The following is a 17541-nucleotide window of genomic DNA, read 5'->3' on the forward strand; positions in this document are numbered from 1 at the left end:
ACTCAGATCCCTTCCCAGATTCTTGTGCATAGCTAGGAGCAAGAGTGAGTTTTCATCCAAGGGCATCACAGCACTTTTTGGTGCTGATGTAACACGTAGGGACTGCGATTGCAGAGACCGCATATATCACAGTATGTCTATAGACATGGGACGGACAGACAGACGGACTGCTCTGATCCTGACACCATACAAATGCACCAGCTCATCTCCATGTATTTCAATATTTAATAGGCATTTGAAATGCGGTGTGTGTGTTGCTCTGTGGTGTCCCAGCGCATGTTAGGTCGGGCAGAGCGGCTTTTGGACCTGCTCACTTGCAGCTTGGAGCACGGGCAGGATTGCTCTGCTCCGTCCGTCCTCACTTGTGTGGATGTGTCCTGAATCACAGCAGTTTTCAGGAAGAGGTGGGTGTCTGGGGCATTTTAAATATCCCAACTCTCAGGGGCTTGTGTGCTCGAGATTCCTGCAGTAGATCTTTTCTGGCCAAAAAGGGTGTGAATTTGTCAGCCATTCTTTGGGATTGGTTGGATGTTCTGTGATTGTTTTATTTATAAAGAACTCCCTCTCCAAAGCAGGGGGGGGAAAACAAAAGCTAACAGCAACAAAACACAAAACCAAACAAACAAATCCACCACCCTCAGAAAAACAAACAAAACCAAAAATGTAAAACTGGGGTGTACACCAATGTGCCTCCTGTGTTTGGTTTTTGGTTTTTTGTGTTGTTTTTGTTTTTGTTTTTTTTAATAAGTATTTAAGGAGGATATTTAAATTGCAGCAGGCAAGAACTGGAGACAGATCATTAAGCCCTCCCTTCTCCCCCAAAGCTAGAGCAATAAAAAGAAATTACATTTTGTAGCTGATTTGGAGGTGAGGGCCCCATTGCCCCCCTGGCACAGCTGTCCTGTCGGTGACACCGTGCGAGCTTTGCATGGGGACCGGGCCCAGACAGGGTGAAGGAACCACACGAGATATCTCAGCACCCACCATTTGTGACACTGGAGCTGGTGCTAATGGGGGGGATTGAGCGCCCCTGGTAAATCTGCACCTGCCAAATCCCACCGTATGTCTTTGGAAAGTCTATTCGTCCTGCACGTCTTCATGTTAATAATTCTTTGCGAGCGCTTTGCTCTGCTGGAGCAGAATCTTGCTCCCTTTCCACGGGTGCTGAAGCAGCCTCTTAGTGCCACAAGTCCCTTGTCCCCATGTTTGTCACCGTGAAACCTCCATTCCCGGGCGATGCTGCTCCTGCTGCCTCTTCGCCCATGCGATGAACAGAGATGCAGGCTGATCACAAAATTCATCTGAATCTCTATAAACGTTGCAAATTTGCATCCGATGAGAGTTTTTATGTCAGCGTTGCCGGGTCACGAAGGAGCAGAGAAGTCTGTGACTTGTCCCAGGGATGGGGACGGGGTGGGAGGACCGTGACACAGGGCAGGTGAGTTGAGGTGGGGTTGACAGTAAGACCAGAAGGTTTTGGTGGGAGTAAAACTCTTTTTTTAAAAAATTTCTAGTATTTCTGATGAAAGAAACTGCCAAAACTTAATCAATGCTTGAAATTATTATACATTATTATTTCAGAGTACCTGGTTGCCTATATAATTGGCTTATGCATTCTTCATATTTTTATCTACTTCTAAAAGTCGAGCTGAAAACATTACATACTAAAACTTCCATTGTTTTCTTCCATTGTTTCTTTGTTAGATGAAGATGAGGATGGTGACCGAATTACTGTTAGAAGTGATGAAGAAATGAAAGCCATGCTATCCTATGTAGGTACAGTATAACAAATGCTGATATTTTTCATTATTATTATTTTCTGTTCTTGTATTTTTGATTTGATCGTTGTTAACACAAGCTGCAGTGTTCACAGTACAATATTCCTGCAGTAAGTTCACAGTATAATATTCCTGTATTAAGTGTAGGTGTTTAAAAACTGCATCACACGAGATATATGGCCATGCCTGACTTTTTAAAAAAAGAGACTTGTACACTTACTGATCATATCATAAACATTAAGAATAATGCCTCTTAATGACTTTTGCATTAGGTATAGTGCAGGCTAAATGGACTATCAATTTCTTGTATTTTTTATGCAGTACTTAAAGTAACGGCTCATTAAAAATGAACCCCTGGGCTCTAAAAATTTTTCAAAATCTACTTTCATCTGGAGACTGTTTCACCCCTCCTAACAGAAGAGTTTCATTGTAGCTGCAGGCTCAATATTCATAGAGGATTTAAAGATGTATTTTCTGGTTTTTAGTATGAGATATATGTGTGTCTGTCTATGTCTTTATATACCTGGATGTGTGTAAAATCTGTCTAGATACCTATAAATATAAAATCTGGCTACAGAAGTAAAGCATGCAGTTACTTATTGAAACACAATAATTTGAAGATAGCTTCAGTATGTCTGTCATGTTGCAGATATAAGTGAAAAAAATAATTTAGCATTTCATTTCAAATGGAATCGATAAGCAAAAAATAACAAATGGGTGTTTTCTCTCTAAGGCAGATGTAATGCTGATTCCTTATAAAGTGCACTTGTCACTCTGTTAATGGCCCTAACTTGGAACAGTAGAATTTGGCAAAACAATGTAGTTTTGGTGTGTGAACTCAGTGCATCAAACCCATCCGTGTTTCGTGGGACAGGGGCTTGTGTTTTCCAGACTTCAGTGAAATTCTGTTCCTTTTGGTATCTGCAATGCCATGTGAAGGCCCAGGCTAGACGTTCGTCACCTGGCAATCTCCTGGTAGACCCAGGTTTAAAGAGACTTTAGTCATCGCCTGTTACTTAATCCTGGGCTGAAAGAAGTTCAGGTTCCAGCTGGTGGTGATTGATCTCTGTGAAACTCCAGAGATTCATTAAATAAGGCACTTTCATGTGCAGTTTTCTTTCCAGAGGAAGAGAAACCGTTGTATTACAAGTATGATATTCAATAGCATAAGACGCTTTTCTGAAAGAAAGTAAGAAAAAAATCTCGTGGCAGTCAAGGGAGTTTGTGTTTGTTTGAGTTATTTTATTTTGTTTCATACAACTGGATTACTGGTGATGCTTCCCCACTGGAATTCCTTATATTTCTCAATTTACCTTATAAAATTGCTGCCATTTTTGCTGTTAAACTGGAAAACTTGAATTTTCCTGGCACGGTCATGAGATTAATCATGCCTTTTGTAAGGTCATCTTTCTGCTGTGCTTCCAAGCTCACTGTTAAAGTTTCAGTACATTAGAGTTATGATTGCTCAACTCTGCTTTCCCTTGAAAATTATGGGATGTCTGTAAATGACTTCTTTCTGCTTCAGCAGCTTTTCTTCTCTGAAAATTTTCCCTTCAGTTTTGAACTAGTTTTCTATTTGTGTTGCGTTGATGGTTTCACTTTCTAACACCCTATAGGTGTCAATTTGGGATATGTTTATAAGAAAACAAGTGTTCTTAGCCTACAAGAAAAGGAATGAATCTACTGTAATCTTGAATAATATACCAGGGAAGAGAAATATTCATTTTTGAGTATTTTAGGGCCTTCAACAAATATTTGGAGGATCCAACAGCTACTTAAATATTTATAGGAATTTTGACATGGCGCAGTTTGTTTCCAGTTCTGCCAGTATTCTCCAAAACCAAATAAAAGGATTTTCTTTCAGTTTAAGAACAAAAAAGAAGAGAATTCCCTGATCATACCGGTCTTTTCCATGCAAATAGGACACTATAATTGGGGAAGATGTTTTCAATCTTGCACAACCTCTTATATTTAAGTTCTATGGATTTCAAATTTGACAGTAAGCCATTTCAGACAGTTCTGGACTTTAGAATATGCAGAAATTCTTGGTACTGTGCCTATGCAAACATTGTAGAATGGTAAATAAAATTATTTTTGGGTTGCGCCTTGCGGTTAATTACAGGCAGGCATAGAGCAGCGGTGAAGTTGCACTTCAGCTGTCGCCTTGTATCGGTATAAAAAGGCAGTAATTTTTTGACAGCCACTGATTGGAAAGTTGCTCGCAGCTTTCTGAAAGCAAGGGGTACATGCTCTGGATCAATAACTGGCAAATTTTCCATTAAAAAGATTACCTGAACAATGTTCCAAATAGCCAGTGGCATCTTAATTTTCCGTGGAAACCTCAAATGCTCGTGTGTGGAGGACAAGTCATTTTCAGACAATTTTTCCAGCCTACTTGTTAACAGTTATTGCTGTCCCAAAAGGTTGACAGCTTACATGATTGATATTTCATTTACTTGTCATCACTGCTTGAGTAATGGAGAGGGCTGTGGTTGGGTTTTTTTTCCTCTCTCTCCCCCACTTGTTTTTTTGCAGGAAACGGTCTCATGTATGTTTTTTTTAGTTGATTATTCTAGAGACTATGTACTATATGTTTATAATGTGTATATACATGTCTTCAGGTCATAGAATGCCACTACTGAAATGGTAATTAAAAAGTTTTTCTTAAGCAATTTTGGCCCCCGGTGGAACAGATTCTTGCACAGTTCCACAACTATTAGGTACAGGCGACACATTTTTGTGAAGGGATGTGAGGACAGGGAGGAGGATTTGGCATGTTTTTCATGACCCCCCGATACAAAATAATTCTATGGGATAGTCTTGACTCCTGAAAAACCTCCTGATCATTTCCAAAGAGTGGGATTTTGCAATGCGTAGCTTTGCTGTGTGTAAGTACAGTGAGAACACGGGTCATGCAGTTATTTAATATATGGATTTATGTGTTTGTACACTCATATGAATGAGATGTCCCCCTCAAAAGTCTTGTGGTGAGATTTTAATGAGGGAAGGGATTTTAGCAGCAGATGGACGAGATGTACACACAGGAGATGGATCCTTAAACCTTTAGCAATTTTCTTCAAAAAGGAAATTTCTTCCTGTTGATGTGAACATGAAAAACAGAAGCACTGAAAAACTTCTGCACATGAATTGACAATGGTGCCCATGTAACATCTGCTTACTGTAGTTCATGTGTTTAGTCCCATTGTAAGAGGAAAGACAAGTGCTCTTTAACATTAGGTAGTTAATAAACTTTTGTCCCTTTTAAGTTGCGTAAGTAAAAATATTCTTGCCCTATGGGAAGCCATTGATGTGAGCAAAATACATGTGTTTGATTCCACAGAGACCTAGAATTTTTTTTTTCTCGTTGACATCCATTCTTGCCAGTTTGAGTAATAGTATCACAGAACGCCGGTAACAGTGACACGCTAAAGTATTAGACCACACTGGGCTGGTGAGAATTAGCATGAAAGTCAGTGGAGCTACACTGATTTATGCCACGGAGAGCTGGCCCACAGCCAGCCTGTTTGCTTCAAAGGCGTTCGGTGGTTGTTTTGTGATGTGCTTTCGATATTTAACACATGGCGATGAGAGGCGTCTGGGTCATAGACGGTAAACGCGTAGCACGGTCTGTATCCTGCCTCAAGATTGGCTGGTTGTGATGTTTAGATTTATTTAATCCAAATATTTAATTCTTCATTTAGTGCCGTTTTTTGTCCTCATCCTTGAGCTTTCCAGGCTCCCTCACACCACATGAGATGTTTTCTGTCCTCCTGGGTCTTGACGTTCTCAGATACGCTTGCACCCCTTTTTGTCCATTTTGAGCCTTTCTTTAACATTCCCCCCTCCAGCTCATTCCTCGCAGTCCCTGCAGAGCAGTTTTGCACACCCTGCTGTGCATTAGATTTATACGCCAGGGGAACGTGTGACATCTCTGACGTGGGATACGGCCCTGGCTGCGCTTCAGCATCACATGTTCCTGGGTAGTTTCCAGATTCCTTCCTCCTTTGGAGTTCTCCTAATTGCACTTTTTTTTTCTTTACTATGTTTACAACGTTTCTTTGTTTCCACGTTTGACTGGTTTTTCCCAGCATCTCCAGGTGTGGCAGCTGCTGTGTTTGCTGTAAATGTTTCATTTGCTCAGTCTTCTGAAGCACTCCCATGTTTCAGGTGGGCCTAAAACTCGCTTATCTGAGCCAAGACCAGGTCCCTGTGCTGGAGCTCACGTTCCTCTGTGCCACTTCATTGTGCGAAGCTGCAGATAGTAAGAAAGCATTCTAAAAGCTGATGTGTACTATGGCAATTAAAAAAAAAAATGAATTAAACAATCCATAAGTGCTCTTACTACTGTTCGTACATTACTGAGTAATCTATTTCTTTAATCTCTTTGCAGTATTACTCCACTGTAATGGAACAGCAAGTAAATGGACAGTTAATAGAGCCTCTACAGATATATCCAAGAGGTAATGCTTAACAAATTCTAATCAACAATGATGATATCAGTAAACTGTTTCATCAACACTTATGTTTTCGGGAGGTTTAAATGCACATAACATGATGTTTACCTCTTAATTTGGATAGAAGAATTCATTATTGTGGAGAGCGTAGAGAAAACTACATTTATTGCATATAAAATAGCTAATTTACTGGAGTAAATTAGACTAACAAGAATCAGTTTGCATAGTACATATTTATGTACATTTAAAAAACTCATTGGTGGTGGTTCTGCATGTATTCAAACCAGAGCAGATGAATAACTTAAGGTTACAGTACTACAAAATTTGGGTTTTGTTAAGATCTTTTAATACCATTAATCGGTCTAACAGATTTGGAGAATGTGACTGTCATTGTTCATTTTGAACATGGGAACATGTCTGTCACAGCAGCTCAATACGTGACATATTTTATTAGAGATTTGGGCACTTAGTGGTATCAAAATGATCACTAGTGCTTTAATAGTTCTCCTGAACAGACAGAGATGTAATCAATTATGTGGGCTGAGACAATTAAAAAATAGGTCATCTACATCCTGAACAAAAAATTTGTAGGCAGCTCGTTAGGTTTTTGGGAATGCGCTGCTCCCTCGGAACTCAAATATAGTTAAAAAAAGACTAATATGTTACGTAACTCCACTGGTTCATTCAGATGCTCTTGCCATCCAGTCGTTGAATCTCTGATTCTTAATTGATGAAACAGATAAGGTTTAAATTCTCCAAGTAAATCTCCCAGCAATAAATTAATTGAAATAATTAAAAATTAAACTCTTTTCACTTAACTGATATTATACAAATAATCATACTATGAGCTTCCCAATTAAACATTCTAGACTTCCATTACTTACAACTCTCTGAAGTTTGAATTGGGCAATTAACCAACCGCCTTCTCAAACACATGCTAATAGCGTCTCAAAAGGAGGCTGGCTGTCCTGGTAGTTTAGTGCACTCCTGTGGAAAAGAGACTCAGATTCAAAGGGAATACGGAAATATACATTTTTTTTTTAATGGCTCAGGCTAGCAGGGTCGGATTGAGAGGGGGACTCCCAGATGTTTGAGCTGCAGGACTCTGGTGCAATCAGCAGGACACAATCACAGAACCACAGGATGGTTTGTGTTGAAGGGACCTTTCCAGCTCCCCCAGTGCCACCCCTGCCATGAGCAGGGACATCTTCACCAGCTCAGGTTGCTCAGAGCCCCGTCCAGCCTGGCCTGGGATGTCTCCGGGGATGGTTCATCCACCACCCCTCTGGGTGACCTGGGCCAGGCTCTCACTACCCTCATCATAAAAAATTTCTTCCTCGTGTCCAGCCTGAATCTCCGATCCTTTAGTTTAAAACCATCACCCCTTGTCCTATCACAACAGGCCCTGCTCAACAGTCTGTTCCCATCTTTCTTGTAGGCCCCTTTTAAGTACGAAAGACTGCAGTAACATCTTGTCTTCCCCAGGCTGTGATGGAGGAAGCTCCGTTCTGCCCCTTCTCTCTTCCCAGGCTGATATGCGCAGGTCTCGGTCTTTCTCCTGGACCTGTCTCTTTCTGTGGAAGGCCATTTAATTACTGATGTACAACCTGTCTAAAATCACTGACCACCGCTTACAAGAAATAAAATGCTAGGCTTTTGTGTGGCTTGGAGATAGAGTGGATGATCCTAGGTGAGGAACCCTTCTAGGAAATGCTAGGCAGTTAGATATCTTTCCCCTTAAGCAAAGAGTTTAGGTAAGTTGTGGCGTGCCTGAGTGTTTAAAGGGGAATTTTGAGTTTAGAAATTGATCTTAACTTTCCTTTCAATTCTCCTTTTGGGTCATTGTTGAAGAACCAGCCAAGTGGATTCCTGCTGCTTTCTTCTTTTTCTGTCTCCTTTACACCCAAAGATATTCTTCTTCAACTGTACAGATTCAGAATTCATCTCTGTGCTGCTGAGGATACAATCCCCATATATTATCTCTGCTTTTTCACCATTGGCTCAACTGCGCCCGTATCTGCTGGGTATTTCCTTGCAGGTCGCTTGCTGCTTGCTCTGAATTGCTTCAGAGCTGAGTTGCTGTTTCATCTTTTCAAATCACCTTATTGAAACATCTGTTCTTTCCAGGTTGCAGCTTTAAAGCTGCTCTTCACTCCCTTTGTACCCAGGCCACTGCCAAGTTCTGTTGCTGCTCCTCTGCAATAGTGAACAAAATGCCCTTTTCTGCATTTTTTTTTCCTGTCTTCTTGTCCTGCCTCTCTAATGAACATCCCAAATTTTGTTACTACAACCACTTTTCTTTCATGCCTTCTTGGTCTCGTCTTTCTACACGCTGCAGTTTAAAGCCCCATCAGTAACCTGCAGCTTTTCTGCCTGTAATTTAAGGTTTTCCCTTTTTAAGAGCTTTTTTGCAAGCCCAGTCTCCTTTTGAGTCCTTTTCCCTTCCTGCCTGTTTTCCTTCTGGGGAATCCTCCCGGCTGTTCTCTCCAGTCAGCTTCTGAAAACTCCTGTTTGCCATAAAACGTGCCAGTAGTAAATGTCCATGTGCCATCTTCTTACCTTGGCTGTGCTGTATTCATTTCATAATAGAAAGATCTTGAAGGGGACAAATTGGTATTTTGTCTATTTAAAATAAAATGCATTGTTGCTGTTTAGGTAGCAAGACTCAAGAGTTCATTCTTCATACTGAAAATAAACCTCTGTGTATACATATACATAAACAACATGTGTGCATGCACACATATATTCTGTCTGTTCTATATATCCTATCTGTGGCATGCAAGGTGAATATACCATTCAAATATGTGTAATAAAACCCATTCAAATATATATAATAAAACCCACTCTTTTAATATCTTAATTCAAGTTAGTTCAAGTTAGCTCAAAATGATGATTTTAATCTATTAGAAAAAAATGTATGTATTTTAGAATAGTTTATTGTCTTCTGGTTGTTTTTTTTTTTTAATGCCCGCAGTATCGTAATACTTTTCCTCTTTAAGATGCACATGCTAATCTCTCCCGTGGCTTGGCCCTAACTGATGTGTTTAATAACTATCATCTGTGTCCTTCTGACTAATAAATAGTTCCGTTTCCTGCTGTCAAAATTGAAGTGAAATGCATGTGCATTAGAGAAAGAGAAAAATCAAATTCGTCCCTCCTCAGACAATCAATCACAGGTGACAGGCCCTTTAACATACCATTTGTATGTTTAAAATGGGAACTGTCTGTAACTTGTACCTCGAAGCCTTTGTGGCTTTAACATTTGACAAAAGCACATCCGCAGAATGGAGGAACAAGGAGATACGTAGTTTGAGAGACTTCAGAAAAACACTCACTCCTCAAGCAGCAATCCCTCTGTAAACCGAGACATCACAACGTGCTGTGTTTGTGTCCAAAATATGGCATTTGGAATTGCATTTATCCAGTATTTAGTTTCTGGAGACTTACTGCTGTTGCCCCTGACATGTTTTTCCACATTTAAAACAAACTGTCTGCCTTTGACAATGTGACTAATTCATGATGTGTGGCAGCCGATTCCTTCAAAATACATCTTGCAAATATTTCTGTTAAACGCCAGAAAAAAAATCTAACGTGAAAATATAGTGACATAAGATATTGATTTTAATTTGAATTACAAAAAGATTCTGATAATTTAAGCCAACAGTTTTCTGGATTTTGATGTGTTTTAAGCAGAAATTAGAATTTATATTACATGGTGTCAGAAAGCTCTTAGCATTTATAAATGCTCACTCCTGCAAGTTAAAAATCCTGGCTCATAATTCCCACTCTGGGTCTTGTGAGGCACTTTTCAATCATTTCTCTCTGCTAATTTTGGTGTCACCCTCATTTCTTTTTAAAAGATTCATTTTGAGCAAATTTGTAAATGGCCCTGATGTGTTCTACAATTTAGTCAATTACTGTTTCAGCCTGCAAACCTCCTGGGAAACGGAACATACATGGCCTGAAGGTATGAATTTCAATAATTGTTTCAGTAAAGTTAGATGGATTTGTAATGCTGTGTTCCACTTATTGAAATGTCAAATAAAACTGCACTTTCTTGAGCTTTGACAAGCTTTTTTTTTTGTGAGGGTGGGAGAAGGATTCATCGGCTGGGTTTTGGCTGCAATATCTATATATACAGTTTTATTAAAGATGGAATTGCCTTTATTTTTGTTTTTAACCTCTGTTAATAAGGTCCCTAAATTTTAATAGTCAGTTTATCAAATAGCGCCTGCTACTACTTCAAAGAGTTGAAGAAACCCCAACATGTTCATTTGATTTCAATAATTTATCTAAGTGTGGAAGGCACTGCAATGGAATTCTTGTAGGTGATTTGTTTCATTTGGGCATGCTTTTTGCTTCTGTAAGCATGCCCAGTTTGAAGTGCAGCAAACTGGAAATATATTACATGATTATGTCATTTTAAAAATGAGAATAAATGGTGGACATATATTTAACTAAGTGTTCAAGATAGTATATTGTAGTCCATGCATCATATAGCCTGCTAACCTACATACAGGCAAGACCTCAACCGCCGGCATGCCTAGCAACAAGCTAATTAACCTTCGTAGTGAAATGAGAAATTCGTGGCAAATTACAGGTTAATTAGAATAGTGTCCTCTGAACACAAACGACTGATAAAGATCCTTTCCCTGCCTGCAGGTAAATACGCGAGCAGGATCTGCTAATAATAGCAGTTCGGCCGTCTCGGATTCCCTTCCAAGCAATAGGTAAGAGTCAAGAATGGGAGCTTATGTTTTGTTTTCTTTTCTTTTATTAAAGCAAAATGGAACCTTGTGTGTGGTAGTTGCCGATGATAAGCTTGATGTCGAATAACTTTTTTCAACGTGACTGCTGGGCACGCAGGAGCAAAGGAGGGAAGGAGAAATTACCTTGATTCATGGAGCTTGTTAAACTCGTACTGCTGGTTCTTCAGAATCTTTTTCTCCTGAAAGAAATAAGTCTTTGCTGGGTGTTTCAGGTGGCTTTGTCCTTTAGAAAGCATTGAAATACAGTTTGTGGGTGAGCTCATTTGTTTTAGTTGATCTAAAAATCACTGTTTACCGCAAGGGCTGTTTGTTCAGATCTTTGTTGGTCATATCATTCCAGAATTCCTTGATTTTAAAATTTGATACCTGATTCAGTAGGTTTATTATTTTGGGGTAAGTTTTTTGAAAAGTTTGAACAGCTTAGGTGCCCTGTTTCATACAGTGTCAGTAAAGTTTTGAACTCCATCTCCCTTATCTTTCTTTTTAGATTCCAGTCCTAATTTTGAAACCCGTATTAAGATCTTAAAATGCAAGAGAACTATTTCTATTTTCTCCTAGAGATCTGTTTTTAAATACTGAAGCATAAACTCCCTTTTACTACATGAACTGTTACAGGAATTCATTATACTAAATATTGATGTTAAAACAAACAAAAAACTCACTAAAAAAAACCTTGTGTATTCTTGAAAGGAAATAAAAAAGGTCTGACTCCATCTTCTTCATATAAGAGCATATTTGAAATGTGGGAATAGAAATCTCTGGAGGTCACTTTCAACCTAAATTATTCTATTCTTCTATGAAGCAGATAATATTACATTTATCTGTGCATCGGTGTGCTGCTCCCTTTTCTTTCTGAGAGCATTTTGAAAATAGAAAAAGAGACAGAGATGAACACAATCAAAGGCAGAGTCACGTTGCATTGAGCACGCGCGGTCGGTGAAGCTCTGGCTGCCACTGCCGAGTCCCACCAGCCCTGTACAGGATGTGGGTGCCAGTTGCTGATACCACCTTGTCCTGCAGTGGGTGACCCATCCAGGTGCCATTAGAACCTGTTCTGATGCTCCGTTTAGCAGTTTTGCTAATTATAGAGATTAAAAAAAAAAAGCCAATACCCTGTATCCATCTCCTCTGGCAAAGTTTGCTCCATCCCTTGGGGGAGATTCGCTGTGGGTTGCAGAGGTGAAGATCCTGTCCAAGACTCTTAAATCTGGATGTCTTTATGAACTGCAGTTCTCCTCTCAACCTCTCCTAACACTGAGCTAAATAAAGCTATTTTCTGTCACTGTTGTGCTTTGGCTTTCAGCTCTTCCTCTACTTTGAGCTTGTTCTTGAAGGGCATTGAAAATGAGGCTTCTAGAAGATTCTTGTCACCTTATTTGGTGGTTAATTGCCATTCCTTTTCCAAAACCTTCTGTGCTATGAGTTTTGGTTTTGAAGTAATTGAAAGTCTCTCTTTGTTTCATGTTCACAAATTGTTAGTCATGAAAGATGACAAGATCAACTTATGTTTCCTTGGAAAACTTAATTTTTCTTTAAAGTAGTCGTGGGAACAAGAGGCCTATTAAAGAACAAAGCCACCAAATACGAAATCTGTGTTTTCACTGTTCTTGTTAATAATGATCTGTGATCAAGACACGTGCACATGCCTTTCAAGAATATATTATTTTGTACTTTTTTTTTAACTTCAGTGATAAGAGCAGAATGTCTCTTTGAGATTAAGTTTTGCAGACACATTGCTACCCACGCAATTTGTTGTGTTGAACATACAAGGAGCAAAGTTTGTCAGGGGAGGAGGTGAAACGCTGCTTTGTGGGTGAGTGGAAATGGTTTGAAGCCATCAATAGTTTTACCTACAAAACACACCAAGCTGATAGTTGTGGTTCGTTAAAGTTCTCTTGCTAGAAGAAAATAACATAGATCATTTTGTGTAATGGAAGATTACTGGCACAGTGGTAGTTTCTCCTGAAAAACCCAGGGACTGTAGCAGCAAGGTGACCTGGAATGGATGCACATGGCAAGTTGGACTCACCGCCCTTTAAATTTGGGGTTGTCCCTGGGATGACGCCTGTATCGAGAGATGGACTCACTGCTCTGTGGTCAGGGGAGGTGGTGAATCGTCATCCCTGGCACGCCTTTCTGCTGCAGGTTTATAGGGATTATTGAGGGATGATGCCTTAAGGGGTTTTAAAACAAACTGAAGCACCTGAAAACTAGATGTAAACCTTATTTTCTCCTTGTTTTTTGAAACAGCTGGTATGTGAAGGTCTCTTTTTTCCTTTTTCTTCTTTGAACTGACAAGCAATAGTTTGGATCTCAAAGGCTAATATAGCCAGGTATCTAAAAAAGCTAGTTTGTAAAGGTGAAAAATATATTGATTTTCTTAAATGTTCATTACTTCTCTGTTTCTGCTGTTTGCAGTTTGAGGAGCAGCTATACCGAGTATCAGTCAGCATTGCTAAAGCTAAATCTACTCAGAATATGTAACTGTGAGCTTAAACCTGATGGCTTGTTGTTTCTTTTTCATGTCATTTTATAGAGCGACGTGGCACAGTCATTAAAAATAACCGCCTCTTATTTTTTTCAGCTTGAAAAAGTCTTCTGCAGAGCTGAAGAAAATACTCGCAAATGGCCAGGTAAGTGCAGGGAATTGGGTCTGGGCGACACACACATCTTGTTACTACCCGATGGTGCGGTGACTGGCACAGTGCAAATAGGCGGAGAGATGCTTACTGCTCATTTCGATGTAATGTGTTCTTTTAATACAGAACTGGAGGGACCATGGAACCCTTCATGATATGAATGAGTTATGTGGCCTGATTTATTTTGATTGGCACAGCAATTTGCTTCCCATTTCTCAAGATGTGCTAATCAGATTTAGCTCCAAATAAATTGAGGCACCTCACACGTGTTGCGCTGCTGCCACAATTTCAGGGAAGAAAGTTAATCAATTTTGAATAACTAAGTCAACTGCTCAGTTAGAATGACCTTCGTATTTTTTAGGGCAGTAGATACTCAAATATTTAGAAGGTCCTTGCAAGGAACTGCTGTGTATTATTTAGAATTACCTTATGTTGCAGCTGCTTAAAAAAAAAATAATAAAATAAAAAACCACACACACAAAAAAACAACTCAAAAAAAATCCCCAAACCAAACCCACAACTCTGAAGTTGTAGAAAGCTGTGCTGTTACTTTCTTTTCTTGCTCCAGGCATTGAGATTCTGACAGCCAGAAGTGAAAGGTTTAATGTACCGATTGATGGACAAGGGGATGTCCTGGGCAAACGGAGCAATTGTGTCTGACCCATTTTGAGCTGAACGTATGGGCAGGCTTGCCGTAACGTAACGATGTTAAATATATACCACTAAATTAAACTGCCTTAAAAGAATCCCAGATTCTTCAGCGGCGACATAAATATGTTTTAATATTTGTCATAGTGAAAGCCCTTTGGTAGCCTTGGCAGCGGGCGCCTGTCCATTGCGATCAAGCTCTCCTATTAGGCTCTATTGACTGAGACATCTGTGTCACTGCAAATAAAAGACTCTTATTGATTTTCTTAACTGCTGTTCACTTCCCCTCCACGTTTCGAAGGCTGAAATCTTAATTATCTCAGATGCGTATTCAGTGCCTTCACACAATGACCTCTCCAAGCCTCATTGGCATTTCATGAATCAAGTAGTTGTAGTTGAGCATGTCAAGAAGATAAAGGCTGGTCCTCCCGCTTGTCCTTCGGTATCACCTGTAACGTTCGGCTCTAATAAATGAGAGTTGCCCCTCGAAAACAGGAGCCCCGTGCTGCAACCTTGCCTGTTTGCCACCGAATCCTTTGAATACAGCTTGGAAATGTATTTTTAAGCTTTGTCAGCACGCCTTGCACGCAAACAAAGTTTAATGTTTGAAGATCTCTAGCAAGTGGATTTGCTAATGTTTCAAAATTGTAGCTAAACTATTTTGCTGGAGAACTTAACATTTTCTAAGTACCTGCTGCTTGATTCTGAACTTTAAAAATAAGTTGATAATTACTCCAATATTACTATTTTTTAAAATAGAATTACTGAACATCTTTAAAAGGCATCTTTTTGTGACTGAGTGCATAAGCTATATTTGGCATTTTATTTGTTCTAAATAACACAAATTAGGATTTGGTATGTCCTGTAATAGACTACTACAGAGGTCTTTCCTGCGCAGTAGAATTTTAGAAAGATATAAAGGAACCAAACCTCCTACTATGATATTAAAAGATATTACTTGAACCCATTAAAAAAAAAAAAAAGAAAAAATTCAAACTAAGCTTTAATGCTGTTTTATTCACCCTCCTCTGATAGGAGTTACACGGCTTTCTATTGAGAGAAAATGCTTTTTGATATTCTGCATAATGTTCTGCAAAATTTGGTCACAGATCCATAACTGGAAATAGGTTTCTAGTTGTAACTTTAACTTTTCCCCCTTTTGGGGAATTAAGTCACACTTATTGTTACTTAAATATGGGTTGGGCTATTATTTTTTATTATATTTTGGCACTTTATGCTTTCGGGCATTCATAATGATATTCCTCTAGTAGTTTCCATTTAGGTTTAATAAGGAATTCATATTAATCATTAAAAGAAGGGGACATGATTCTTCAAGATAATCAAATATTGACAGGTTAGAAATAGCTTTCTGCCTAGGTTCATTGATATAGGTGATGCGATATAAATATTTATTTCTTTTCTGTCACTCAGAGTAAATGCCACCAATTGATTCAGCATTGATATAGTGTCAACAGTTCATAAGAAACATTTGACTGGCTCGTGTTTTCCGATTAGTCTCTGCTCTATAAAGTGGGATTTACTAAATCTCTTCAATTGTCTGCTCATGGAGTGTGACCGCTTTCCGAAACCGTTATTGCTTCGATTCGGAAAGCAAAGGTACGGCTGGAGGACTCTGCCTCTCTCAGGCCTCTACGTATAAAATAAGGATTAATTGAGCATTTTGCTTTTAATGATTTACAAGAGATAGACAGTGATTTCTTTCCAAACCAGCAGGTATAAACAAGGGATGTCTTGTTTACCGATCCATAATTGAAGTCTGGTTTGCTTTTGCATTAATTCTGTTAATATCGGCACCCAATCAAACTCGGTTTTGCAGGTTAAATATTCCAGTCCTGACTGTCAGGTTCATTGTTATTATTTTGTGATTGCAAATCCCGTTTTCCCGGTAAAATAAATAAATCGTCACATGTTTTTGGCATCTTTATTGGAGCCAGTAAATCACAGTTTATCGGTTGCTGGGCACGGAGCTGCTCCTGTCACTGGGTTTTGGGGACCAGTGTGGGGAAAATATTCCACTTTTACCAGTTAGCAAAGAGCAAGAGAAAAAACAATGTGCTTTGTAACTCTCATCCTGTTCCATTTGTTGCTTATAACTTGTGTAAGTACAAAAAAATTCTTCTCTTTTCCCCTCAAGAAGCAGATACAAGTGTGTTCGTAGCTTTGTGGATTCATTTCATTTCTCTTAAGAGTTTTGTTCAGAAGAACATTGCTGGGAATACAGGAGAGAGATGTTTGTTGTTACCTCAGAGTCTGGAGAATTCAAGTCCTCTCGCTTAGAAGAGCAGAACTCCTTAAAACACAGGATGTGCTTTAAATTAGTGAGTGCTGCAGTCTGGAAGAAATTACATTTAGGGCAAGGGATCCACTATAGATTCTTTACACACTCTAAAATGCATTCATGAGTTATTGTTCTTTATGAGGTGTCTTTTTTTCCCCCCCTTTTTATTTGCATTTTCTGATTGATACTATAAGCAAGAGGGATTTCAGTAATAAAATACATTTTCATTTTTGTCGTAAACCTTGATACTTGAATGGGCCGTTTCATGCCATCTTATGATACCTGGCCCAGGTTTAACTACCAGTAGGTAATAATGTAGAGTCAACTCCTGCTTTGAGGTATTTCACATTTTTTCAGAACTGAGATTTTTGATGTCACTGGAAGAAATGCCCAGAGAAAGATATTTCCTGTGAGAAATAATTATGTTTTTTATTCAGTTAGTGAAAGGAAAGAATATGAATTCGGCAATTTCTGTTCTTAAAACATATTCTTTTAAATCAATTAAATATTCCATTTTCTCTTCATAAGACGTGGTGCTTATTGACTCTTTAGGGCATGGCAGCTTATTACCATCACTTACTCATTCCAGTTGAGGCCGGGGGCAAAGTTCCCCCTCTCAGGACAAGGGCTGCACTGAAGGGCTCCTGTCCCCAACGAATTTTAAAAGCCATTTTAGAAGCTGGATAAATACACATAGTTACAGGTTACTGCGAGCCCTGCGTGGCTCTCACTGTGATTTTAGTGGTGCTTGAAATAACTAATTTGAAGCGATCTCAGATGTGCTTCTGTGATTTCTAATCACATCAGTGATAGCAGACCAGATACGTCATTAAAGGTGCCTTTTTTGATGCCTTTTGACCCACAAAAATGACAGTCTAGGCAGCCATTCCAGCTCATGTAAAATGTTTAACTTGATATCCCATCAAATATAAACAGTTGATAGAAACAAGTTAA

At 39.1% G+C, this 17541-nt stretch overlaps 1 protein-coding gene across 2 annotated transcripts in view; it reads left to right on the top strand.

Annotated features, from left to right (window-relative positions):
- The window catches only part of MAP2K5 (mitogen-activated protein kinase kinase 5), a gene marked incomplete at its 5' end in the record, with an annotated part of 125655 nt that overhangs the window by 9120 nt on the left and 98994 nt on the right, over nucleotides 1-17541 (top strand). For both annotated transcript variants that reach the window (XM_080351354.1, XM_080351355.1), the window contains 5 exons: nucleotides 1705-1772; nucleotides 6169-6238; nucleotides 10159-10199; nucleotides 10895-10962; nucleotides 13586-13634. In XM_080351354.1, coding sequence (XP_080207480.1) covers nucleotides 1705-1772; nucleotides 6169-6238; nucleotides 10159-10199; nucleotides 10895-10962; nucleotides 13586-13634 — 296 coding nt within the window. The remainder of the gene's footprint in view (nucleotides 1-1704; nucleotides 1773-6168; nucleotides 6239-10158; nucleotides 10200-10894; nucleotides 10963-13585; nucleotides 13635-17541) is intronic.

This window comes from Nesoenas mayeri, assembly GCF_963082525.1.
Source record: "Nesoenas mayeri genome assembly, chromosome: 11".
Classification (NCBI taxonomy): domain Eukaryota; kingdom Metazoa; phylum Chordata; class Aves; order Columbiformes; family Columbidae; genus Nesoenas; species Nesoenas mayeri.